General features: G+C 36.2%; 1 protein-coding gene across 13 annotated transcripts in view; it reads left to right on the top strand.

The window, feature by feature from the left end:
* Positions 1-26,416, top strand: part of CCDC171 (coiled-coil domain containing 171) — a 155,507-nt gene that overhangs the window by 17,077 nt on the left and 112,014 nt on the right. For all 13 annotated transcript variants that reach the window (XM_026073580.1, XM_026073576.1, XM_026073579.1 and 10 more), the window contains 4 exons: positions 3,185-3,331; positions 14,602-14,694; positions 16,092-16,252; positions 22,897-23,035. In XM_026073580.1, the coding sequence (XP_025929365.1) occupies positions 3,185-3,331; positions 14,602-14,694; positions 16,092-16,252; positions 22,897-23,035 (540 nt within the window). The remainder of the gene's footprint in view (positions 1-3,184; positions 3,332-14,601; positions 14,695-16,091; positions 16,253-22,896; positions 23,036-26,416) is intronic.

The raw sequence follows: 26,416 nt of genomic DNA on the forward strand, positions 1-26,416 counted from the left end.
GATGGAGGTGAGGCTGACTGGCCTGTAATTCCCTGTGTGCTCCTTCTTGCCCTTTTTGAAGACTGGGGTGACATTGGCTTTCTTCCAGTCCTCAGGCACCTCTCCTGTCCTCCATGACCTTTCAAAGATGATGGAGAGTGGCTTAGTAATAACGTCTGCCAGCTCCCTCAGCACTCGTGGGTGCATCCCATCAGGGCGAGAAGTACATTGTCTCAGTGAAGTTTGGCCTACCATCATGACTAGAGGATTGTTTGGGACATTGTATTCTCTGCCAGTGGGTATATATGCAGAAGTAAAGATCATCTGCAGAGACAAGTGTTCAGTTTGTAAGTAGATTAAAGCTAGAAAGTTGTTCACTCCTAAAGTAAACCTGATTCACTACTAAGCATCAAATCTTAATCTGACTTCAACAGGAGAAACATTCTCTTCCCCACTTTAATTTATTTTGTATTTGTTCCCCTGCCAGTCACCCTAATTATAAATTATATATGTAGCTAAAAAATATCAGCAAATACAGAATATATAAATGTTAAAAATGCCGTTGCCTGCCTTAATTGTTACTTGGAAGTTGTGTATGATAAAATTTTAAATTTTATTTGATTTAAATTGGGCAGATAAACAAATGCCTGAAAGATCTGGGTTTATAAAAGGTAACTTCAAAAGTGTTCCAGTCTTTTGAACCATGTATTTACAGGCCTGTTTTAAATACTTTTACAGTTTTTCTGAGTTATGAAAAGAAAGTTAGATAGAGTTGATTTAATTTTGGTCTTAATATGTACACAGAAATGAGATTCTAAGCAAGTATGCAAATCCTGGTCAGAAAAGCTGCATTTCAGGAACTGTGATTCTGAGCCTGGCTATGACAGTTTTGAGTTGCATACAGAAATGAAGTCAGCTTAATTTACTGTCTCTAAGAGATAGAGGGAAAGTAATCCTCTCAGCTTTCCAACAGGTTCTGTAGTGTGCTCTCTTGSGTGTGCTAAGCATGCCATCTGCTTCATAATCAAAGAAAATATTTAGAGTATAGTAAGAGCAATAGCATCACCTTGTGGTTATCCAAAAGATAATATTCCTTCCTAGAAATAATCCAGGGGTCGGTCTTAAACTACTTGTGAAATCCTTGTTTATACACTTTTAAAAAAAAATCAGTTGCCTTTTTCATAAGGAAACAAATATTAAGTGTGCTTTGTGACATGCAGGTATATAAACTTATTTATGCCTTTTGCAAAGTGAAAAATATTTTTCTTTGTACCTTGTAAATGCAGGTGACCATCAGAATAATTTGCACAGTTCTGTGTTGGATAGGAATCTGAAAAGTTCTAAGTCTTCTGTCGGATTCTGAAATTGTACAACCCCTGTTGAGTTACATGACAAACCTGGTGTGTTCAGGTCAATTTTAGTCTAGTTAGTGTTATCTACATTTCCAGTTTAAAATATTTTTAAGTCTTGATGTAGTATTTTCCATCCATCTAAGTATTATTTCATCAGTAAAGTCTTTTCTCACTGTACTTTTGTTAATGTCAGGAAAATGTACCCAAAGAGATCAATATCTCTGCGTCTTTTTAGTGTAGTGTGAACAGTTATATATTTCTATGTGAATAGTTAAACTTTTTTTTAGCATGATAGTGGGAAGAAACCTGTGTATTGACCTGATATTACAGGAGCAGGTATTAGGGGATTAGTTCATATCTGGGTATGTTATTTTTGAAGTATTGGAATTATCTTCACATTCCACACTTTTTTCCACATGTGTCTGACACGTGTCCCTTTTTTTTTCCCCCCAGAGGACATGAATAAAATCGTACTGTAATGCCTCTGCATGAAAGAAGAGAGAAAATAAACTTAATTTTTTAGTTAATAATTGATAACACTTAACATTGTAGAACAATCATAGTTCCATTGTTGTCATGTTTGAGTGGTCAAAACTTTCTACCTTCAGTCTGGAGGAATTTTTAAAATACCTTTCCAAACTTTGGAAAAGACTTGCATTTCTTTAATCTTCATGTATCAGCATGGTCCTGTTAGACTTCAATCTTCCAAAGAATCATTCTGTATGAATAATTCATTTTCTTTTCCTCCTCTTCCCTGCTCTAGCTACGCCAAATGGTTTGTAATTTCCAGGAACAAGAACATGTGACATGAGATTAATAGCAGAATTTATAGACCAACTGGATAGCTCTGGTTTATTTTCATGAAAAGTCTTGCAGTGATGTTGAATAGGAATAATTGAACAGGAGGACTTAGTGTAATCTTTCTATTTTTTTTGCACAGAAAGCCATTTTAACAATTTGGGTCTCTGAAGGTCCTTCAACTAAATCACTGGACTTAGAGCTTGTTTCTGATGCTAGTTATGGAAAAGCTTATTCCTGTCCACTAAACCAAAGCTATTCTTTCTGGCACTTCTGGGATCCTCCAGCTTAAGTATGTACTGGGCTGCTGGGGTTCATTATCTGGCTACTTTCCTCCCAGTCTGGGGTGGTGGTCTTACACGTGAGATTCCATAGCTATGACTCCACAGAACTGCTGAGTCCAGCAGTGTTAGTAATTATCCCAGCTCTAGCTTGGTTCAACTTCCAAATGTGGTAATTGGATGTAGGGAACAGCCTGGTTATTTTATAGTACTGACCTCTTCATAGTTTACCTAGATAATTGTTTAAAATAATTCGGTTCCTAGACAGAATAGTTTCTCTTCGAACGACAAAAATTAGTATTGTTTAGTTTATGGCAGTAACCATTTATAAAAATGTCTGATTCAATTTCAAGTTCCAATAATTAAAACCAAAATCAAATAGGACGTCCTGTCCATATTTATCCTTTCATCAGATTTACTTAACACTTTCCCTCACCATCATTGCTGTTCAGCTGGGAGAAAGAAGAGATTGGCAGAGCAGTCTGCTCTAAGCTGTGCAGGGTAAGGTTTTTTTGTGGAGCATTGACTCTGTTTTTTAGAATGACTACAGAATATTATACTGATGGTGATTTTAAGCAAATGTATTTTACTTGATGGTGAATGGAGAGCATGTGTGCTGTTGGGTAAATGGTTTTGGTAACAAGTGCTAGCTTGTTAGGTTCTAGTAACCTGTTCTTATGCCGTCTCCATTCAAACTGTATTCCTTTTTTAAACTCCTTTAGTATAATACTCTATCTCAGTACAAGTATTCCCTTCACTCTTTATTTTTTCTAGGAGCAGAATAACGCTCTGCAAAATATGCACAAGAAAATGAAAGATATGGAGCTGGAACATAACGACTGCTCTGAACTCCTGAGACGACAGGCCAATGAGCTTGAATACTGCACCGAACGAGAGGAGCGACTTAAAAAAGAAGTTGAAGTAAGGTTTTTTGATTAACAAGCCCTGAAATTCTGTATTTGAACAATTTTATTTTTGAGGGATGAAACTCCTGGTAGGCTGCAAATTCATTGTACTGTGTTCACTAATGTTGATCATCCATTTTGCAGAACAGGCCGAAGAGGTCAATGACATTAACTTTGTGTATCTGGTTTGAGGCTGGGGTTGAACATTAGATGGGAGGAGGCTTATGAGAGCACAGAAACAAGGCTAAGCTCAGTGCAACTTCATTTACATTAAGAAACCTGCAAATTCTGCATAACCACTTAATTTGTCTATCTTGCTAGCTTTTTGGCTTAAGAGAACATCTGTATATAACTGCATTTTGAACAGGTTTCTAAAATTAGTAAATTTGTCAAAGAGAATCTGTTGGAGCTGAGAAAGGCACCAGGTAGTGTGCTAGGAGGCAGAAATAAAATAMTGGAAGACCACCATGGTGTTTTGCAGTCTCTTCCAGCCTAGACTTAAATGTTAAAGGTGGTTTTATTCTGCTTGTCTGTTGAGTGACACATGTTATTAAGAAGTCTCACATTTTTCAGACTAGCATCTTGTACCAAACTAGCATTTTTTACAAAACTGCTACTTAGAATGCTCTCCTCAGTTTCAACATTTTCTTACCTGCTAAGTAGATTCATAGTAGGATTTGTAGTAACTATGTTACTTGAACATACAGTCTGGACCGAGGCTTTCTTGACAGGATATTTGTCACTCTGGGAAAGCACAGTGACCAGATGGTTTCTATCCTGATGTAACTTTTCTACCAGTAGAATCTTTAAATGTTTTCTGTAACCAATTTTGAAGAATGGGCACATGCATGGTATTCGRAGTCCTTAGAGGAGGAATAAATGACATACAATTTTCAGCTGTGTCCTCTCTCTTATTTTTCCCTTAAAGACAAAAAGAAGTGTTTAAAGCATTGATTGCTAGGTAGTTAAGAGTACTGCATTGAAGGCAAAGTACAAAAGAAAATTCCTACAGGGAAGATCAAAGCTTATCAACTAAAAAACACTGACTTATTGACCAACAAGGTAGATCTCTTTGAGGACACAAATATCTGCAGGAAATCTATTCTGAGATATTGTGAGCCAGACATATTGGCCTAGGCAGAATTACCTTCAGTTGGAAAGTACTGTGTACTGTGAAGTTCCAATAACCCTTTTAAAAGCAAAGATTTTTGCTTCCAAATATTTACAAAGAGGCTTTTCTTTGGGCTCCYTAGCTTTAAAGATACCAACATCCATCTCTAGACTTAAAAAGGAAGAGATCAGTTCCTCGAAAACAAAAAACTGCTTTCCCTGGAGGTGGTTTTAGTCAGGGAATGCTATCTTACTGACCAGAATCAGCTAAGATATTTTCATTGTTGCTTGATTTTCTTTTTTTTTTAATCAGAATTTTTAAAATGCTCATAGTAATCTAGTGAGATAACGACTTACTCAGACTGCAGAAAAAACAGTCTTATGGTGCTTGTAAATATATCTGCTTCAGCAATGGTTAAGGAAAGTAGGTAATAAAAGGTCTTGCATACAAAGTTTTATACAAGTTAGTGAAAGTCCCTGTGAATTAAAAAAAAAAAAAAAAAAAAGCAAGTCATCTTAAATTAAACTAGAGTGAATATGTTTGCATCAGCTAGCATCTTGCTGTACCATTGCAAAGGTTAATTGCATGCATGTAAATGTCTGAAAGGGCCTACAATGCTAACTTCCCCCTTTTGTATTTGAAGTCAGAGAGAAATTAATGAGGCTCTGAAAATGCCATTGTTCTTTAGGAAGCACAGGCGCTAGATATTTTGAGTTTTTAGTGTTTCTTGCTATAGATTTTGGACTGAAAGTGGAGTAAAGCACCAGGGTTTGTGACAACAGCATTATCTGCATGGTACAAGGTGCTGCTACCCTACATCCTCATTTGTAGAGCAAAGTTTGTTCCTCCTTTTCTGTGGTTAGGAAAGGCTGCCGCTTCAGGATGACCTGGGTTCTGAAGTCCAAAATTCAGGTCCATAACATCCATTTTAAGCTAGGTTCTCTCACCCATAATCCTCACCCCCAAAACTTAGACATATGCAGGAGCAGCTTAGTATTAACAGAGCTTGAAACCTAGTTCGCATCCAAAACCTATTTTGGGATTTATAAATTTGTCATTCCTCTTCCTCTCTTACCTCCTGGAGTTTGATCCTGGAGTTGGAAGAGACCAGGTAACTTATTCTTCACCTCTGTAGCCTGATTGTTGGGGCTTTCTCCTGGGAGACTGGAGGGGAAGGAACTGAAGAAGTATTCAAGGACAGATTAGTTGGATAAAGGAGGGAAACTGGCAACAGTCTTCTCTTCTAGCTGTGTTTGAAAGAAAGGATTATGCACTCCATTTTCCAAAGGGCCTGCTTCATCCCAAGAAGAAAGAAGTGCTTCTGTGAAGCCTGGAGATGGCTGGGATTTAGACACATTGCTGTCAACAGAATTTCTTCCTCTCTACCTTAAGCAGCTGCCTCGTTAGCATACTAGCTTCTCTGGATCATGTTCTTAGTTGCCAAATGCTTCCCATGCATTGTGGAAGGAACACTGAAGGAGGGCACTAAAATCTGGGCAGTAGTTTTCACTGTGTGGCAAGGTACTGAAGTCTTTCTGTGGTTCTGTCCATCCTGGGTCAAGTCTCACTTAGTTCTGTGCTGTTCCCGCTGTCTATTTAAAACCTCTAAATGTAAGGGAACAAGTATTACCAGTGTAAGAAGAAAGTTATGTAAAATTCTGATAACAACTCTTATTTTTGCTCATGATGTCAGATTTTGAGTTAAATTTCCATTCAGATATAGAAGATTTAAATTAGTAGACTTCAGAAGGAAGGCTATACATTTTGCATGAGCTAGCCCTATATTTCTTTATATCTCTTTATGGAATATTTAACGTATAGATTGAAATTCCTTTTTCCTAGAAAATGGATTACATTCACTGAATGAATTAATCACAAGAAAACAATCTGTTAATACAAGAGACATCTCTTATTTCAATATACATGTAGACTACCTTGTTTTAATGAACTTTTAGTTAGATAATCTATGCTTAAGTTCTTGATGGTGGCAGTCATCTTCTTAAGGTGATTTGTGTGGAATGTAGCATCATTTTCATTAAAAAAGCATTTACACCTTTTGCTATACACTACTTGACAGGCAATGAAGATGAACTTTTTTGGAGTTCACAAAGCTGTTCCTTTACTACCCTCTGCTGGACATAATAGAGAAGTTCATGAGAAAATACTTGCATTTTAGTGATGAATGGCAATGATAAATTTAGAATCTTTTTCTTCTTGTACTTTGGCACTTTTACATTACTATAAATTAAATAATTATTTGTAATAGATTATATTACAAAAATATAAAAGAGGGAAAAGTCCCTTATTTTTTAAAAAATAACCCTTTGGTTTTATCCTTCAATCATTATTCTGAACATGATCTGAAACGTTCACCTTTGTAAAGTAGGGCAGAGTACATTTGTAGTCTCTGGGATTAGAAACAAAGAGAGAATAATGGCAAGTTTGTGTATGCTCTTCAGTTGAAAGAGAACTGTTGTTATAGTAACTAATCCTTCAGTTTTCTACCTTGCAACGATGTCAATGTGACATACCTTTATGTGGGCATGGAGTCCTTTTGAAGTAGAACACACTGTAATAGAAAAAATTAAAGTGGAAACCTTATTCCTGTTCTGCTGCTTTTTCCTAAGACTCAGTAGTCATACAAGTTCCTGATATTTTTGTTTTGTATTAAACTCATCATATTTCTACGACTTACAAATATTACTATTTCCTGGAACCAGTCTCTCTTATTTTGGTCCTGGGCTCCATTGCTGTGGAAAGATGATTTCTTGGGAAACATGAAGCAGTTTGTATATAAAAATAGTGTTTCTTGTGATGTGTCTGGATGCCAAAAAGCTGGGTGGGAAAACTGTTTGACGAACAGTGGAGGAGGGGGAATGTGTTTTTTACCATGAGAAACAGAATTATTAGTTCATAAATTTCAAATTCTTTGTCTTGTTCACAGAAATGCAGTGATTTTCTATTGTTTGTTTTATGTGGTTGAGGATGCCAAGTCTTAGTAAGCTGAAGCTCAGGGTCTCTGAAGGTTTCTAAACCCTTCTCATACGACCTGAAAAATGTCCCAAAACTTGCTCCATTATATCTCTGAGACTTTGAGTGGGTTGCCATTTAAAGACCATTCCCTTAGCTTTCATGATGTTCTTTCTATCCTGACCGTTGCCTCCGAAGTACTTTTTCTTGACCTGCTAAATGTATCGTCTTGCATTAACTTTGTAATGCTGCTGTGATGTGGAGGTGACTGTGAAGAAAACTTACTCTGTTTGAATGATGGCCCATGTCTGTGTTTAGAGTAGGTGTATATGCATGAAATAATTTAAGGCTGTGTGTGTAGTAGATTTCTCACTGTCTATACATGGCAGTACATAAGGTAATGTAAATCAAAAAAATTGTCAGTCCCAGACAAAAAAAAGAAAAACAGACCTTCTTTTTACTTTCTTATTATTAGCCTCACTACTAATTGCAGCTTCAGGTAAGTTACAACAGAAGAAAGGTCTTATTGGAAGGATCTGAAAAAGCCCGGAGCAGTTGTGAGAGGACACATTCCTCAGCTAGTTAACAGTTCCACCTGTTAAACTTTAAGCTCCTTTTTGTCTTCTGTGAGCACACATTCTTTGGCTTACCCTTACTTGAGCCTCTGCTCTCTAGAGTCTCCACCTAAGCACCACAGTTTTCGTAATGAGATCTCTGTGGTGACTCCAAAGTTCATGTTTCTCCAGTGACATGCTTACCAACATAAGGGACTTCCTCTTTGAGAGCCCTTTCCTCTTTATCATCTCATGTATTACCATATTATTCAAGTCCGAGTTGAAGGCTGTTTACTCACTCGCTACCAGACCAGAGTTGTTTGAATGCTGTCTTCTGTAGCCCTCACCAGCAGTTAGTAACAAAACACATGTGTTATTCATGTCTATGTGCTTCTGTAAATTAACATTGTCAGTTGTAAACCCCTTATATGGGATTTACTAGCTAACAAGCATGAGAACCAGAAGAGAGAACCTTTTCCTCTTGGGGTACTACAGAAGGGGAGAGCTGCTCAGGTGTGTTCACCAGAGGTGAACACATTCCCCAACTTGGTTGCAAATTGGAGCAGGGCTGGGCTTTATCTCAGGGCAACCAACCTATTTCAGTTTAGCAGTCCTAGCATTTTACTTTTTTCCGTAGGCCAAGCATATGGGTTATCCTGTAGCCCCCACACCATTATATTTGCTGATCCAGTGTTATACCCTGAGCAGGTCAAGCACGGCTCCCTTGCCATGGAGTCACGTTACTCAAGACTTCAGTATATGTGGAATGTTTATACTGAGGATTGAGTCCACTTTGTCAGCTTGAAAGAACATTTACTTCATTGGTTAAGAATTGTTTGTAGTTTAGTACCTATATTGTTATTAACAAGTTGTTTATTATCTGGACAGGAGATGGCTCCACCTTACCATGATCAAGAGGCATCAGCATTTCTAACACTAGGTGGAAGTGGTCAGTACATCTCCCAAAGAAGTGCTCAGACTTGACATCCCGATTTAAGTTATGAATTATAGGGATATGCTTTTACGCAGGAAAAAAAAGATCTTAATCTGAATATGGAAGCAGAGAAATAGGGTGGACGGATTACAATCCTGATATGAGGTGCATATATATCCTCTTCAGTGGAAATTTTATTTTGGCTGAGCGTTTCATAGAAGGATTGGGTCTCAGTCRTGGGGAAGCGCAAGTATCCTGGCAACTTGTTGGTAGGGTGAGACTGAAAATTCTTGCTGAAGTGATCTAAACACAACTAGGGAAGAGAAAAATCACTTCTATTACTGTGTTTAAGCTTAGAAGCTTTTGTAAATACACTTTTTCTGTTTTTTTTCCTGTTTTCTTTGTAATTTATCTTCTGATGAAAAAGATTTTGATGTAACTGCAAATATCAAAGCATTCCRTTTTCTTGGATGTGACATTGCACAGATGCAGGATACTGGATTACACTTTTAGTAGTTGGTGCCCCAGTATTCATATTTGCGGTACTTGGAGAAGGGGTGAGGGGCTGAGAAAGGTAGAAGCCACACAGACTGGTTTGGAAAATGGTGCTGCAAAATGTTAGCATACAGAAAATGTATCCTAGAAACCACATTAGCATTGGCATGCAACAGGATAGTGGAAAAAGTGACTGAACCTTAAGAGCTTGCAGTAAACATGTAGCATGGCTGTCCACAAGTTCTAGGGCTTGCAGTGAAATTTTCTTAGCCATTTTATGTGCTAAAGTATTGTACAATATTTCTCAAAAGTCACAGGTTTTTTCTGTGCTTTCATGGAAACAGATCCCAGACATCTTTGTTATTTAAATTAAGGCTGAAATTGGTTCAGCTTGAATATCAAAGGAAACTGGGAGATTCTATGAGTGTGATATCTTACTTGAGATTTCTTGTTCGTGTGGAAGCCATAGACAAGCACTTCTGCTACTGAATCTTACTGGGATAAACAATGTTACCCATGTTAGATAACCAAACACTTTGTAACCATTGGAGAAACCCGCTTTTTGGATCCATCTTTGAGATAGATCTCTCTGACTTGGACTCGACAAGAAGTGTTCCAAGTTAGAAAGGAAAGTATTCCCATCTGACTTCCAACTGGGAGATTGTGGCCATGWTATCTAGGACTCGCAACCTGTCTCTGTAACTTGTTTTCCTGTGGCTTATTTCTAGGCAGACATTGTGTAAAGCTGTTGGACACATACATGGTTCTGTAGCAAGACAGAACGATGCTCGGTTTTGGTCAGATTCAGAGAGGTTTGCTTGGCTAAGATGATTCTGCTACTAATATCTTTCTGTTTCTCAGAGAGAAGTCCAGAACTCTTCTCCCCATGCCCACACTTTTTATGGAGTTGTTAACATGTATTACAGACTAGAATCGACCTGACTTTTTGGATAATGGATCGTTCTTATTGGTAGAGCATGCGGTTTACCATGAAGGGAAGTCCCTAAAAGTATAAGTAGAACCTGTATGAGACATTACTAGTAAAGTGGACAAAGTTTTCTATCTAGTGTTGTTTTGCAGCTTCAAGCTTCAGTTTCAGTTTGACGTCCTGGTGCAACTTCTTCAGACTTTGATTTTTTTATTGTCCAYCTTGCTTTGGTAGTGAATTAATTCTCTACTCTGACTGTCAGTTTCCCAAATGATTACTCCACTTGTCTATGATTCCTTTGGTTGGATGGCTAATCTATACTTAGGTAAACAGCAATTCCAAGATTCTTTTCTTCCAGCAGTCTAAGCAAATCTGAGTTTCTATATATTTAATAACTTTTTTTTGTTGCTTAGCAAGGCTCATGTGCTAATTGTTGGTTAGATATCCCTCTTGAAGCTTCCCTCTTTCCCCTCCAGTAATTTCTTATTTGCTGCTATCAGACTTTGTTTGAATTCGCTAGATGTATGGCTGTCCATAAGCTTCAGCAATCAAATCACAGAAACCAGAAAAAAGAAAATTCATTACTCTGCCAGACACAGACAACATCTACGTTACTTTCCAAATCTACATGTGTAATTTTTATGGAAACTCTTTTAAACATCTGAATCCCTTCTGAGTAAGACAGCTTGTTCATACTGGTAAGCTAATGCTCAGGTTTACATGAGTAATCTTCTGAGACATTTGAGGARAATATAGTTCACGCATTGTCTTTGGCTTCYAGCAATATACAAAATTAGTGGTAGTTTCTGTCACGTCGCTAACAGTGACCTGTCTTGAATGAAACTCYGTCTTCATTCTCTCCCTAATTCTTTGCTTCATGAAACTCTGGTGAACTTATTTAAACAAAGTTTTAAAGCAAAACTATTGGTATGAGGCAAGGCTTTAAAGAATCAAACTGTAGAGTTAGACGAAGATTAGAAGCAAGGAATAGGGTTTGGGATCCTAACCTTGCTAGGAAGTCTTGAACAAGTCACTTGCCCTACTCATTATTTAGGGAGACTGTCTGTAAGATGATATTTATCTCTCCCWCAGATATTTTGACTTCTAGTGATGATTTATTTTTCTGTGTGTATATTGTCTTGAACCTGTTTGAACTGAACCTGTTTGAATGCTTTCTTTGAATACCTGTCAGCTCCACCTAATTGTTCTTTGGTCAGAGCCTAGGATTTATACCTCTTCAGCTGTGTTCTAGACACTGTCTTTTATTCCTGCTTATAACTGGGGGCCTGTTTTTCACATTCCAGAGATCATCAGGAATCTCTGTAGCTGAAACACTGGTTTTCCCAGTGCTTCTCTTTTATAGGTGCGGTAGTTCCACAGCTTAACTCTTCAGTGGCTTCTGATAACTCAAACAAATGAACCTTCTGCAAATATGTCTATTTTTAAATGAAATTGTCCTACTTCAGACAGCAAGGGTGGTGTGTCAGCACTTCTTACAGGTATCTATCTGTTCCTACATCCTTTTCCTCATTGTTACAAGATTTTCTTTAGGACTGAAACGTCTATGTTTCTGGGTGTTTGGGTGTCCTTTGGACCACCTCTCTTGCCCTTGCGGTTAGCRTACATCAGTATTGGCAGTCAGAAAGGGTTGTGTTTGCATCTTCCTTTTGAAAGGTACTCTGTTTTTAAAGTTTTATTTGCTTTCAATTTTGGRGAACATGATTGCCCCAATTTTTCATTCTTGCAGATACAAAGAATCAAGCTGTTATTTTTTCTTTCTGTTTTTATTTTTGTTTCCCGGGACTAATACAATTGAACTGTTTGGGGAGGGGAGAGGAGGGATGCACCCCCATTTGAGAGGGCATTTGAGAGGATAACCATTGTTATCCACTCTCTTGCATCAAGTAGAATTTTCCTTATATTACATTACATATTGCCTTGTTTCAACTGAATGGAGGTTGCAAGGAAGGTGCAGAGCAGAGTTCTCATTTGGAGTGGTGCTCTGAAAATAAAATAAGACCTAGTAGTCAACTGCAATATAGGACTTGTGAATTAGTAAGATATGCCTAAAAGCTTTATTTGCAGAATCACTTTTTTTCCCACTTTTTTTTTTTTTTAACTTTTTCCATTTCAGGATTCGCTGTGAAAACAGACACAGTGGTCCGACTCAAGCAAGCCAGCCAAAAACTTTTCCCACTCTAAATGTTGTGATAGGTATCTTCCTCACTCTTCTCTTTATTCTTTTAATCAAACTTAAATTGAATTATATTCAGGCTCATTCTTTAAACACTCTCAAAGAAGAAACAAAATCTAGATAGCTTATTTTTATTGTTCACTTACTACTCTTACCAGACTGACAGTACTGTTTTGTAAAAGCATCGTGTTAATGGGTGTTGATCTGTTGGAGGATGCTAAGGAAATTCTTCTAACTTGCTGTTGTAGGTAATTCAGTAATTCTACATTAAGGGTAAAGGGGAGTAGGAGCTTCASTTTAGTAGGATATTTGGAAGAATAGAACTGTTAGAGTCTAAATCAAGATATTTTTGAGGATAGGTCCTGGAAGCATGAAAGTACAGGGAGAGCACTTGTGCACTATTTTTTAAATTTATTTTAACTGTTTGTTAAGTAGATAAAACTCCTGGAAAGAGGTAAATTTGAAACCTCTCAACAGCTCTTTCTCTGGAGTAGGTTTGGTAAGTTCCCTGATATTGCTGATTTTCTCTTTAAGTAAGCCTTCTATGGACATCAGTTTCAAAATTCTTTCCTTTGGTTCCCCTACCCCTCAACTCCCCCCAGTTCTCTAATTTATGGAAACATAAAAAGGTTAACATTTATTGCCAAGAACTTTTTTTTATAATGTCTGTTAATGTTTCTCTGTCTTCACTTAAATTTTTGGAATCAAGGTGCAGTCCCACATACTTGCTACTTTGTTTCGCGTTCCCAGAATCAATAGCTTCAAGTGTATTTATGTAACCTTAAATATGCTTTTGCTGACTGACTTTTTTTTATATTAATCGCTTTCTCTTGATCTCATTGATTTAACTTGAAGTCAACAGTTTAGAATGTGTTTTTCGTTTTAATTCAGTCATCAGTCAAAGTGAAAAAATGTTCATGCTAGAAAACAATGTAGTTAAAAATGCAAGTGAGGTTTCTATTATCTGTAGTTACTGCTCTTGATAAAATTATTTGTCCAGGTGAAATTCTGTGTCCAGGTCTTTATTTAGACATGCATGTCTGGTGATTATTTTTGTGTTTAAAGTAATTTGGAAGGATTTTTTTCAAATCTGAATCATTAAAAACAAAAGGTGAGCTATGTGCTTTTTTAACTTTTAAAACTTTTTTGGCCTATCCAAATTTCAAAGCTGACTCTTAGCATAGTTGTGGGTGGTTTTTTTGGTTTTGGTGGTGGGTTTTTTTTTTTTTTTTTTTGGCTTTTCTAGCTGTTGAAAGAGTGGGTAAGAAAGAAGCAACAGTCTAATTTGGACCATCTTGTATTACGTAAATGATGCATGCATGTACAGATGTTCTGTTGCCTAATGAAATATGATAACCGATAAAACTAGTCTGGATATTTCTTAAAAGACATCCTGCATATCTTGATATTTTCTAGACAAAAACACAAAAACATAGCAGAATGGTTACAGGTCAAGGAATGCAGCCATAAAAATACTAGTTTAGTGCTTTGAAACACTACAGAGGTTACAGTTTTTCAATACGGAGGAACTATGACTTGTCTAGGGCTTCAAAGCAATCTGTTCTTGTCACCTTAACTGGAAAAAAGCTAAATCCTTTCACCAAACAGCATATTTTTATCAAATCCTGTATCTTCTCTGTTCTTGATCTGTCTCATAACTGAAATTGTAGGTACTATATTGTATATCTCAATTGTATTTTGGAACATACAGGATGGAGTTATGTTATATCAAGTGATTATTTTGATGATAAAGCAAATAGTAAGTTAATATGTAGAATGTTTAACTTTGTCTCTTTGCTTTCTGACTCCAGGCATTGTTTCTTGATTCTAAAAATGTAGTAGTAATATAATGCTGCATGTATTTCTTTAGCTAAATAGAAAATCATAATTTAATATTCTAGGTATGTAAAAATTGTAAACTATATAAACTATATATGTTTTTTGGTATGAATTCTTATGGTTCTGAAGTACAAGCAGTTCAGATGCCATAGCAGGTTGGAGCATAGAGTCCTAATAAACTGAACAGAATGAACAGAACAGTCTCTTTTTCATATTTATCATCTTTTTCTGGGCTTAAGTTTCTTCAAAATATATTTTCAGGTAGCTACCATAAGAATAAAGAAACTGGAAGAAAACATTGAAGCAGAGAGAGCAGCACATTTGGAATCCAAATTCAATTCAGAAATCATCCAGGTAAACTTATTGCTAAATATTCTGTGGAAGTTTACAGTGAAGCAGCTGATGAAGTTCTAAAGATACAATTTTCCAAAAATATGAAGACTGCTTACTTCAGGTGAAGACACTAGATCGTTTTTTTATGTGACAAGAGTCTTAAAGTTGTAATAACTGATACATAAGGGAATGGAATAATAGTAATGAGAGAGAGTATAAAAACCTGTTTTTCAGGGAACTTTAAAAATTATTGGAATGAATATTAAAATAAATTAATTTCCCAGCTGTAAGTTTGAGGAAGGAATTTCCTCTAGTGTTTAAACAGTGTGGGGAAAGGAAATTTTCCACAGTAGTTAAACACTATAGTACTATTTAAATATCCTGCCCTATATTTTTGAAAGGACRCTTATTAGAACTATTTAGAGATTTCGTACGTACATTTGACTTTTCTAGGTGTGGGAACTTAATCAATGCTCCATGAAACTGCTGCTGCAAATATGATTATTCAGAGTAGATTTCAGCTTCAGACAAAATTATATCAGCAGTTACCAGTAAAAATTGATTATATGAGAAAACGTAGCGGACATAGTTGAGTATTAAATCTTTCTATTATTAAACTATCACACAGTGTTTCAACTAGTAGGTCAATCATGGTTTATTTTAAAAAGCAAGCATGAAAAATTTAAATGACAATTGCTTAGTGATCATACATTAAGTATCAAGTCTTTCACATTTGACTTTMTAGAAACTAAATTAAAAAAGGAATTTTGGTATTTTTCTGTTATTTTCTGGGTAACAAAAATAATACTGCCATTCTTCAATTAGTTATTTTCTTGTTCTCATGATCTTCTCTGTTTAYAAGCACTTATATTTTTTTAAGTGACCATTACACTAGTAGAAAGGAAAGATTTTTGTTATTTTCATTTCCTCCCTCTCCTTTTACAACATACAAAGGAACTGGGAGGGCAACATTCTTTAAAGTTAGAGACTTCTCTTGTTTGGATGAATGACTGATAAAGTTTTCTTCCTCATTGATACACATAGATTTTTCAAGCATGCTTTTTGCTAAGGGGAAATATAGCCTTTATTTACTGTTAATACCACAGTTTCGTGAGTCCACTTGAAATACAGAATTCTCCTGGCAAATAATTCCCCTCACTAATAATTAAAACAAACAAATGAACCCAGGCACTATTAAAGGAGACTTAAGAGGTGCTTTTGGTCAGCGTATCGCATCATTTGTCTYAGTTCTGTACTGACTGTATTCATACAGTTTGCATGTGTTCAGCTCTTTCTCTCTCTAAAATTTTATTGTCCTAGAATATAATTATCTTTGAAATAGARCAGAACATGGAACAACATTGAAGATCATAGCAGTTTTTCTAACTTGCTTTAATTTCTTTCTTATCACTTGATAGTTAAGGATTCGAGACCTTGAAGGAACTTTGCAGGTKGAAAAAGCCAGCCAAGCAGAAGCTCTTTCAAATTTGGAAATCATCAAGAAAGAGTTCAAAGAGGTAGAAAATGCATATGAGAGAGAAAAACGCAATGCCCAAGAGAACTTGGAAAAACTCAGTATGTAAGTTATCTTTTAAATTTATTGTAAGGTGGCAGTAGACAGCTTGTGTACCACTTGCAGTTTACATTCTCCATAGTTTCCAGTTTCTAGAAAATAACACAATCATGTACTCTACCAAACCTTGCCAAGGTTCAAAATCTGGCATTCCATCAGTAACAGGTCCATACTGGTAGGCATYTGTGAAGGTAAAGAAAATAACTGATCTATGTTATAGATTATTTGACAAAGCAAAAATGTTAAGAGGTCCAGCTGTCAGTGTCCTGTCTCCAGTAGTGTCTGGGTGCTTGGGAGGGGGAGTAGGAAGACATATGGAATGTATAGAACATATTTTTTTCTCTATGCACTTGCATTATTATGAAAACACTACTTCTCACCTCAGCAAGCTAGATGGGCCTCTAAGACTGCTGTTTGGAAGTGGTGGATTATTTATGGTGAATAATGTTAGTTTTCAGCTTTTGGATAAACGTGGAAAGTTTCTGAACTGGTAAGGAATAGATAGGGAAAAGGGTGAAGTGTGTGAATATAAACAAAATTCTTTGGGCTTCCTGCCCTACTCAGCCCAGCCTGCCATGTCTATAGTAACAGACAAGTTTGGAAGAATGGCTTTGTTGTATTCCCCAGGCAGATGGGAGGATGCACAGTACTAAGCAATAAATGAAGGAATCTTCTTCCCTGGCTGAACCAAATAGTTTCTGGGGAGAGAAAATTTCAAGGAAAAGAATGGTATTGGAAGATAGAGAACTAAGTAGTAGGTGAAGTGAAGGATAGTAGTAGGTGAAGTCTAGGGGAAGAACAGTTTAAAGTTTTTTAAAAGGGGGTGGGTACAGGGTGGGGGAGTGAGAAGAGATTCAAGCTGAGAGAATGAGTTGGAAAAAGAGGTGGTAGCTCTTTCAGTCTAGGTTTAGGTGGATCTTTACATGTTAGTATTTATGTTGATTTACTTATACAAGTACTAGCATAAAGCAATGGAAATCGATTTTCCTGAAAGTTAGGTGAGTTTGTCTGTGTGCCTTTCTGAGAGTGCTGAATTTAGCCCCTCTCTACATGATTGTAGAGATGTTCTTAGTAACATATTTGAAGTGTTATATCCTGTGTTATAAACATATTGGAGCTTTGCATGAAAGTAATGCCAAAAGATGTCTGAATGTGAGATTGTGCATTTAGGCAAACCAGGTTTACATAAAACATCAGTTTTTTCTTCAAAGAAAAGGAAATGTATTTTAAAAATTTGTGGAAATGTGTGAAATACATCATGATAGTCATCTGCTATGATTCTTCAGGACGATAACAGTCTTTACACCTGAGAAGCTGACTGAGTATATTTTGAGACTGTCTATGGTCCTAAAAGAACAGTAGTTAGTTAATGGGTGATCTCGTCCTTTCTAGTTGTTCTTGTTTTGAGCTTGAGTTCTTTGACAACAGTTTATAGTCATTAAAATAATACCAAGCTTTTTGTCTTTGCTTGAAATGGAGAAGACCTGTACCAATGATTTGACATTTTATTTGTTTCGAAAAGACCCCGGCAACCCCTTTGTGTTTGAAACAACCTTATTTGGAGAAATGGTAGTTGGGTCAGTAGTTCTTCTTAACAAGCAGCTTTATATTTGTGTTCTTCCTGTATGTAACTTCTTATTCTTACCCAGAATATGGTCCTTCCCCCCCTCCCCCTTCCCCGTGGTAGCTTTCCATTTTCCGGTGATCCAGAAAATAAGGAAAAACAATTTTACAGATAAAACCTTTCTCTTCCCTTCACATTTAAGATTTTTCTTGAACTAGTGTTCTTCCAGTGCTTGTTTCTGGACTGTTTCTTCAATCCTAATTGGGTCTAATATTCTGAGATTCATCTTTGTATTTGAGGCTCCTCCAGCCAAATTCAGCATCCTCAAACAGAACACAGGACTTTCTGTTTTTTCTTGGCAAATATCTGTTGAATTGGAGTCTAGGACTCTCTAATCTCTCTTGTCAACATTGCAACCATAGCGTGGCTTTCTGTAATCAGTCAGGGAGCTGTTAGCTTCCAAGAATCTGCACCATTTACTCTTTCCCTCTGGATGTTTTTGACATTATTCTTCAGTTGTTTCTGCCCAAGCTCAAGAACTGGCCCTTGAATAATATGAGCATTTCACGACTGGCTTCACGACTGGCTTCACATCTGTTGTGCTCTGAAAGAAAACAAGTGGATTTGCCCTGCTGGTTTTTCTTTGAAGTGCAGGGTAATGAGATTCATGAACTGGAGATGGTGCAAACTTAAGTGTGCAATTAATAGGGTCATAGAAATTGTATCTATGACTTTTGAAAGTGCATAACTTTTGAAGTGCAGAAATGCACTGGTTTTTACCTCTGTAGCGGTTTGGAAAATGAATGTGAATATGGTCACATGGTTCATATTCAGCTTTGATTTAGTCACAAATAAAGGGTTAAAGTTACTGAAGATTGCTTGTTCTGATTTTATTATTTGATGTGGAATGAATATGGAGTCATGAATTCTGTATAAGTTGATTTTAAAAATACAGTAAAATATTTTAATATATTGTACATACACCAGAAATGTAAAATACACATTATGTAAACATACTAAGTCCTGAAAAGAAGTGCTATTAGAACTGCTATATTTTACCCTAGGAGTTACATACCAGTAACACAATTTGAGTCACAGGATTTCTGCTGCACTTGATATTTTAATGCTCTTCCTTGTCTGTTTTCAGTTTTCCTTTTTAACTTTGATCAAAACTGTTTTCTCAGGTTAACTTTTATCTCTGTTCAACTGGGACTTCTGTTTACACTAGGTAGTCATTACATTGTTGCAGCAAAAATTTAGAAACAACTTCAAAATTCCTRTGTATCTAGTTTCTCCACTCTGCCATACTTAGGGGCTCTTGCCATTAGCATGTACTGAGGTCCTTTGGTTTCTCAGAGTAGGTGTCAGCAAAAATACCTAGAAAATTAACCTGGAGAAGACATTGTGTGATTCTCAGGAGTGAAAGAAAGACTTCCTCAAAGACCTGAATGTTGGGAAATTCTTTGCAAATCATCAAGTAGCTTTAGTTATGCATGCTTATTTAATCTATTGTATACTATACTCCTGTTCCTTTATTTTAACAAGTTCTTATTTTCATGTTTCTACAAGATGTTTTATCTTAGATATCTRTGCTTGGTAAGATCTTTCCATTTAGACTCTTTTTGCCCTCACAGAAAAGTCATAAAATGTCTGTCACAGGGCACCTCACCTACATGTTTTTTAGAAGAGGTGTGAATGGTTGGTTTCATAAGAGTATCATCACAGTAGCCCCCCATTCCCCCCCCCCCAAACTGCACATACACTTAAGTTTCTTTAAGAAATAAAGGTCGTCAGAGCATTCCATTCCTGTTAATTGTATTATTTTCTCAGCTGAACAAAGAGATTTTAACCCAAGAAGTGGTCTCACRTAGAGCACTGGCTATACAAGAAATAATGCTGACCAATTGTTGCCATGTGGAGCGCAACTATCACTTTGCATGTTACTTGCTTCCTTATTGACTATAAGTAGTCTCTCAACCACTTTGTATTTCTTCTAAATACTTTTAAAATGCAAATGATATTTTCTAAATCAGTCAGTATCAGAGTGTTAAGGCCTGAATTTTTGTTATTAGTATGATATGTTTTGAGAATCAAGCGATAATAAGGATAAAATCTAAATCAATTAGAATTAGAAGCATTTTTGGTGGTGGCTTAAACATTGGTTTAGGAATTTTGTAAACCATTAAAACTTTACAAGTTTTACCACAAGTTTTTATTTTTTTAATATTTTAAATTAGTAATGTTAGTTAAAAATTATTAAAATCTGCATTAAACCATGCATATGGATAATTTATAAATATTAAATTATATTCAACTGTGTGGCATTCAATAAAATTTGATTCTATGTGAGAATCTTTATCAAAATGTACAAAGCTATTTTTTTGAGAAACAAAGGGTTTTTTTGTGTGTTTATAATAATTACGGAACAAGACATTATGGACTTCTTAGAAAAATGAGGAKAACTGTAAACAAACAAAAACCCAAACCTCAAAAAAGGTATTTTTTCTTTAAAGAATATAAATTCTTTGTCTGGAATTATTTTATAAAATATCTGACCATGTTTTTATTATGGTTAAGTAAGTGTTAATTTAACACTATGGAATATGGTTCTTACAGTTATGGTACCAATTGTATTAGAGATTTTTGGTGTTAGTGCTTAGAAAGAAGTAAGTACTCGTGTTACTAAAATGCAACAAGACCCTTAAACAGCTTTTTTCCCTTTTCCTCTAAATTGTATAATTCTATCCAACACTTCTTTCCCAGGAAAGCAGATTCTCTCTATCTTTGTTTGGTTTTGTTTTGGTACAACAAATAATTCATGCCTACTTAAAACGCCTGTTCATTGGTTTTGTGTGTTAAATTGGGTACCAGAATAATCTCTGTCTAATATTCAACCAGTGTTTTTCACTGCTTCAGATCATCTGTTGATTCAGGCAATTACTTGTAACAGCTTTTGCCAACTGAATATTTTGAAAATTCTGTGCTCTCAGAGAATGCGCATCTTCCCATGTAACACAAACAATTGGAGGTCTTCTTAACAGAGCTTAAAGAAACAGAAGCAGCCTATCCAAAGAACTTTGTCTATCCAAATTCCTGAATTTCCAGAGCTCCATGAAGATAGGTAATGAAGGTCAGGCTTTCTCTCAGATAGATCATCAGTGTACTCAGTTCCCTTGAGATGCTTTTATGTGGTGGGCATGTACTGCCCATTTTGTTTTCTCTCCTTTTTATGCTTTGAAATATACAAGTATCAGTAGTGTCAGTGATTGCTTTCCCAAGATCCCTTCAGAGAGAAGACCAAGAACCTTTGATCCACCTACGTTTCAAGGCTGTGGTCCTGGGCTTCAGATGGTGCCTTTTCCTTTCAAGCCATGGTTTGACACCATAACATATTTTCCCTTCTCCTGTAGGAGTCCTATAAGTTTGTCTTTAAGCCCCTGTCTTGGAAGGTCTTTGAGACTTCTATTTGTTGAGCTAGAACACTTCTATATCTTATTAACTAGACTTGGTGTAGCATAAATGATGACAAAGGCAGAAACTTTATAAAGCTGTAAGAACTTATTTTCTCAGAAAAAAAAGGATGTAGTGGCTGACACCAAGCAAACAGACTTTTCTGCRTTGCATAACTTATTAATTAGCTCCAAATCCAGCAGCACTATGTAATTTGGAAGCAACTGGGAATTTGGCTCTCCCTGTGAATTTTCTTTCCTTGAAGAGAGAGAGCGTGCTGTAAAGTAAATTGGAACTCCTTTTGCTGTATTTCTTAGAGCTATGAGGGTAAGAGTGACTTTTGAGGACAGGAACAGACAAATTCTTTAAGAATAAGAAGTAAACATACTGCAGCTGAAAGAAAGTATTTTAGAGAGGTTGAAGAAGCAGCATGTAGGTAGGTATTTTGAAGRCTGATGAAGTACTATTTAAACTAAAAGATATTTTGAACTGTAAGAAATAAGCTAAAGATCAAATGTGATAATATTGTTTCAAAAGTTTGAAAGTCAGAAGAACTTTGAGCACATTGGATTACTTTCAGTTCTAGGGAGACAACAGTTATATGAGAAGAGACAAGAAAGAGAAACCTAGATATTACTACTATTAAGAATTATGTCAYAGAATAATTCAAGTTGGAAGGGACTGTGGGAAGTCTCTAGTCCAACCTTTTGCTCAAACTAGGATCAGTTATGAGATCAGGTTCCTCAGGAGATGGCTCARCCTCTGTGGGACCCTGTTCTGTTTCTTATCTGTTTTCATGTTGAAAAAGTTTCTCCTTATCTCTAGTCTGAACCTCTCCTGTTTCAATTTGTAACTACTATCTCTYGTCCTTTCTCTGTGAAGGGCCTGGCTCCATCTTCTTGATACCCTCCAAAACCTAAGAGAAGGTTATGTTAGGTCCCTCTGAAGCCATCTCTTCTCCAGGCTGAATATGGCCTTTCATTCAGCCTCTTCTCATATGGCCTGCAYTCCAGCCCCCAACCATCTTGGTGGCTCTTCGCTAGACTCCCTTCAATTTATCAACATTTTTCTCATATTGGGGTCTYAAAGCTGGCCATTCTTCCAGATGTGGTGCAATGAGTGCCAAGTAGAGAGTGATAATCACCTCCCTTGATCTACTGGCTGTGCTGCTATTAATACAGCTTAGGATGCTGCTAGCCTTTYCTGATGCTCGCTTTTGTTTAGTTTGCGGTCCACCATGATCTGAAGGTCTTTTTGAGAAGAGCTTCTCTCCAGCCATATTGTTGCAGGGGGCTCTTCTGTCCTAAATGCAGGACTTTGCATTTTCCTTGTTGCTTTTCATGAAACTCATGTTGGCCCATTCCTCCTGCCTCTCTAGGTCCTCTGAATGGCAGTGACCTTTCCCTAGAGTGTATAGACTGTTCTCCCAGTTACCTGCACTGGTAACTAAAAAGAAGATACCTCTTCTTGGCAGACCTTTCTTGGAAGGAATGTAGAACCTTTTTCATTTAAGGAATGCAGCTTTTGAAGTCTTATGGCATGCAAACATCACGTGTTGTTGATTATATTTAAAAGTATATAGCACACTTGACAGAAGTATTTTTGATAAAAGTGTTTTAATGCTGAAATTTTTCAGATTAGAAAGAGAGTATTTTTCCACAAACAAGCAGCTGAATGAGGAGATTGAGGAAAAGAAGAAGGTAATTACAGACCTCTCTGAGAGACTATGGGATAATGAAGAAAGTTCCAAAGAATTACAGAATGAACTTACAGTGGTAAGACAGAAGCCCTATGGCACTTATTCTTTAGGTTTTTTAAACATAGTGTGAACTTAAAATGAGTTTGTTGCACTGAGCAATGAAAAACCTCTGCCRTTGTGTTATTCTGTGACTTTAGTCATGTTACTTTACCTCCCTGTCTTTGTTCTGTTAAAAATGAATAAATGAAGAGCTAATTTGAAATGATATACTGTGTTTTTAACTTAATAGTTATCTGAAGAAAACAATTATTTCAAAACTATGGCTATGCATGGAAAAGTAATTTGTCTTTATGTTCCTAGAGAAGAGGGTGATGGCTATAGACATGGATTGTGATTCCTTTTAGAGATATTTTGTTTTTTCTTTTTCTGCTCCACCTTTTTCCTTCTCCAAGCTTCATTAGCTGCCCTTGTAGGTTTATTTCAATTTCACATAACATTTTGTGCTTAATTATAAGTATTTGGCTATACAAATTGCTTAAAAATTGCATGTTTGAAGGTGACAAAGCAGAGGGAATTTTTTTGTTTTGATGTGGATTTAACATTTTGGGCGTATTAAATTTTACTGGATTATTTTCTAAAATCTTTTTCTTTTGCAATATGATCAGTTGGGGYCTTCTTTCTCTATCTCCCCTTGCCTCCAGTTTGAATAAGAGTTTCCCCATACTGATGCATAGCAGAAGGGACGAAGTAAAGACCTTATGCAATATCTAGAAAACCTTCTGTCCTTTTGTTGTGTGGGAGCATGAGTTTCAATATTTCTATACTTAGCCAATGTAAACTCTTGATACTGCCTTGCAAAATTTCTCCTCTTTCTATCTCTTGAAGCTGTGTGTGTGGAAAGTAACTTGTGGTCTATACCATGCTGCTGACAGATACTGTGCTAATAAGTGAAGAGCAGCAGGGACTTRCATCAAAGGATCTTCAGGCTTTTTGCTGTCTTTGCTTCCACTTACCAGAAAAATAGAAAAGGTTTAAGGAATAATTTGTTTGCAGACTGTAGACAACTACATGATGAAAAATGGATTTAAGTARACAATTATTATAATTTCATTGGCTATAGATAATCAAATAGATAAAATTTTCAAGTTACATAGTGTTGAATTAGAAATGGAACCTATAAATGACGGTAACTCCCTTATGGAGTAAATTTACTTAAGGGTTGTGGATTCTCTACCATTGATCTTAAAATCAGTACTGCATGTAATTTCTAGAAGTGTCGTATATTTTAGTTCATCTAGGAATTAGTTCATGGAGATCCACAGCCTACATTTATAAACAAGTCTGATAGGTTGTTGGGATCTGCTGACTAGATGATTCCTCTTCATTTTGTAATCTGAAAATAGAGCAACTGAAAGAGCTGTTATGATGTTTTGTACATAGGTACTTTGATTTCTCGTGTATCAGTCTCTGCTCTTCTTGCCAATATTTTAATGCATTGCTTCTACAACTGGCACTTGCTCTTCTTTCAAAATTGCATTGGTTGGCCATTCTTAGAGTAATTTACAAAAGTTGTGAGTATGAATGGCAAAGCATTCACCTATTCAGTGATTTCAGAGAGCAATGATTACTAGGTTTCAAGTGACGCCAAATGGTTCATCTGCCCTTTTAGTCTTGGAAGCTATGGAATTACTCCATATGTTGTTGCAGTGCTATCACTCCCCAGACAGATTGGTAAATAATAAATTGAAAAAACAGATAAAGTTGGTAGTCTTTATCATCTTCCTTTTGGGAGGTTTACAACTTCTTCCATCCAAGTGTATTTTAATGTATTAGGAGATATTTGCTGGCCTAGTTAATTAGTAGAAGTCGTCTTATCTGGCACACAAAGAATAAGAAGAGACAAAAACAACTGTGTCTCATAACTATTGTGCATAGTGACTGGAACTTATTATATATAAAATATGATATTTATGAATATACAAACTCAAAGTTTACAAGCTTCTACTAAGAACCTTGGTCACATGCTAACTCTGTGATAAGAATTTTCCTTTTTATTTTGTGTTCCTTAGTAAAGTGTGTGTTATATCTTGACARATTAAAATTTCGGGAGAAAATTCTGGTTTTGGCCAAGGGTTTTGGTAATGGCAACATCATTAAATGGGGTACTCAAAATGAGCAGTATGTTGCTGAAAAAGAAAAGAGCAGAATAGATTGTCTCAGTTAAGAGAAAAGTATCTTGTTCACACTGGACTGGTTGTTTTAAGTGTTACATTGGAATGATTTCAAACCACAAGACCATCTTGAACAGGTAAAAAAAATATTCATTTGTTGGGCAGTTGTATTACTTGTCCCTATGGAATTAGATTTTTATTACCTTGGATAGCTTAATATTTTTCCTGAAGACTTTCATGTTTATTTGGGAAGCAGTAATGACTGTGTGTGGCCTTGTTTACTCAGTCTGGAAAGCTTCTTGCYGTTTTTCTTCCCAAAATGAAAAAACAGAAGGTTCTAGCAAAAACTAAATATAGATAACATATTGTTATCAGGCTTCCCTACACTCATACTGAAACTGTGCCTTCTCTTCCTTTCATTTTTCCATCCTGCTTTCTTGGCCCATTCATTACTCTTATATTTTATATTAGTGTTCCACATCCTGAATATGTCCTTTGCACTGCAGACTGATAACCTCATGTTCTGTGGTTTCTCATTGTGCTACTGTAATACAAGATAATGTTTGTAAACTGTTCAGGAAATATTACCAAATCAGTGAAGGCTCTTTGGTTTTGGAGAAGCAGACTTATATGGGGACCAAATACATTCTCTGAAAACTTCTTATATCAAAAAGAACATTTTTCTTTATGGCTCAGTTCAGTATATAGTAAAGTAGTTATGCTGCTTTTAATTTTAAATATCAGCATGTTGCAGAAGTTTGCCAGAAATTTGCATGGATCAGTGTGATAGGATCTGTTAGTATCAAACACAACTGCTTATGAATGTTCAGCATGGCAAGATCTCAAGATTTCCATTGTACTTTTACTAAGGAAATTGGTCTCAGGCTTATTGTTATTTCCAGCAAGGGTTTTAAGAATTTGTTGGTTGAAGAACAGGAATTTGGAAGAATGACCATTGTGGTTCAGAATTTGTTTTAAGCTGGAACAATGCCAGCTGTATTCCTGCCCCATGAAAAGAATAAGAGGTATCTTGAATAGTTTTAAAAGTTACTCAGGATATTTAGATTTCTGGCACCTAGTGGTGGATGATCTGTAGTTTTTAGTAGYGAACAAGAGGGAAACCTTTGCTTTATGAGAAATGTGTATTGAAATTTGGGGAACTTGCCAATTCACTATAAAATGTATTAGGAAATTGCAGTCATTATGAATAGTGTATTTTAGTGTAAATGTCTTTAATTTGGATGCATTGTGTTTTCATTTCCTCCTCCTTGTAGAGATACTATCAG

Source organism: Apteryx rowi, unplaced genomic scaffold, assembly GCF_003343035.1.
Source record: "Apteryx rowi isolate R43461 unplaced genomic scaffold, aptRow1 scaffold_37, whole genome shotgun sequence".
NCBI classification, from domain to species: Eukaryota; Metazoa; Chordata; class Aves; order Apterygiformes; family Apterygidae; genus Apteryx; species Apteryx rowi.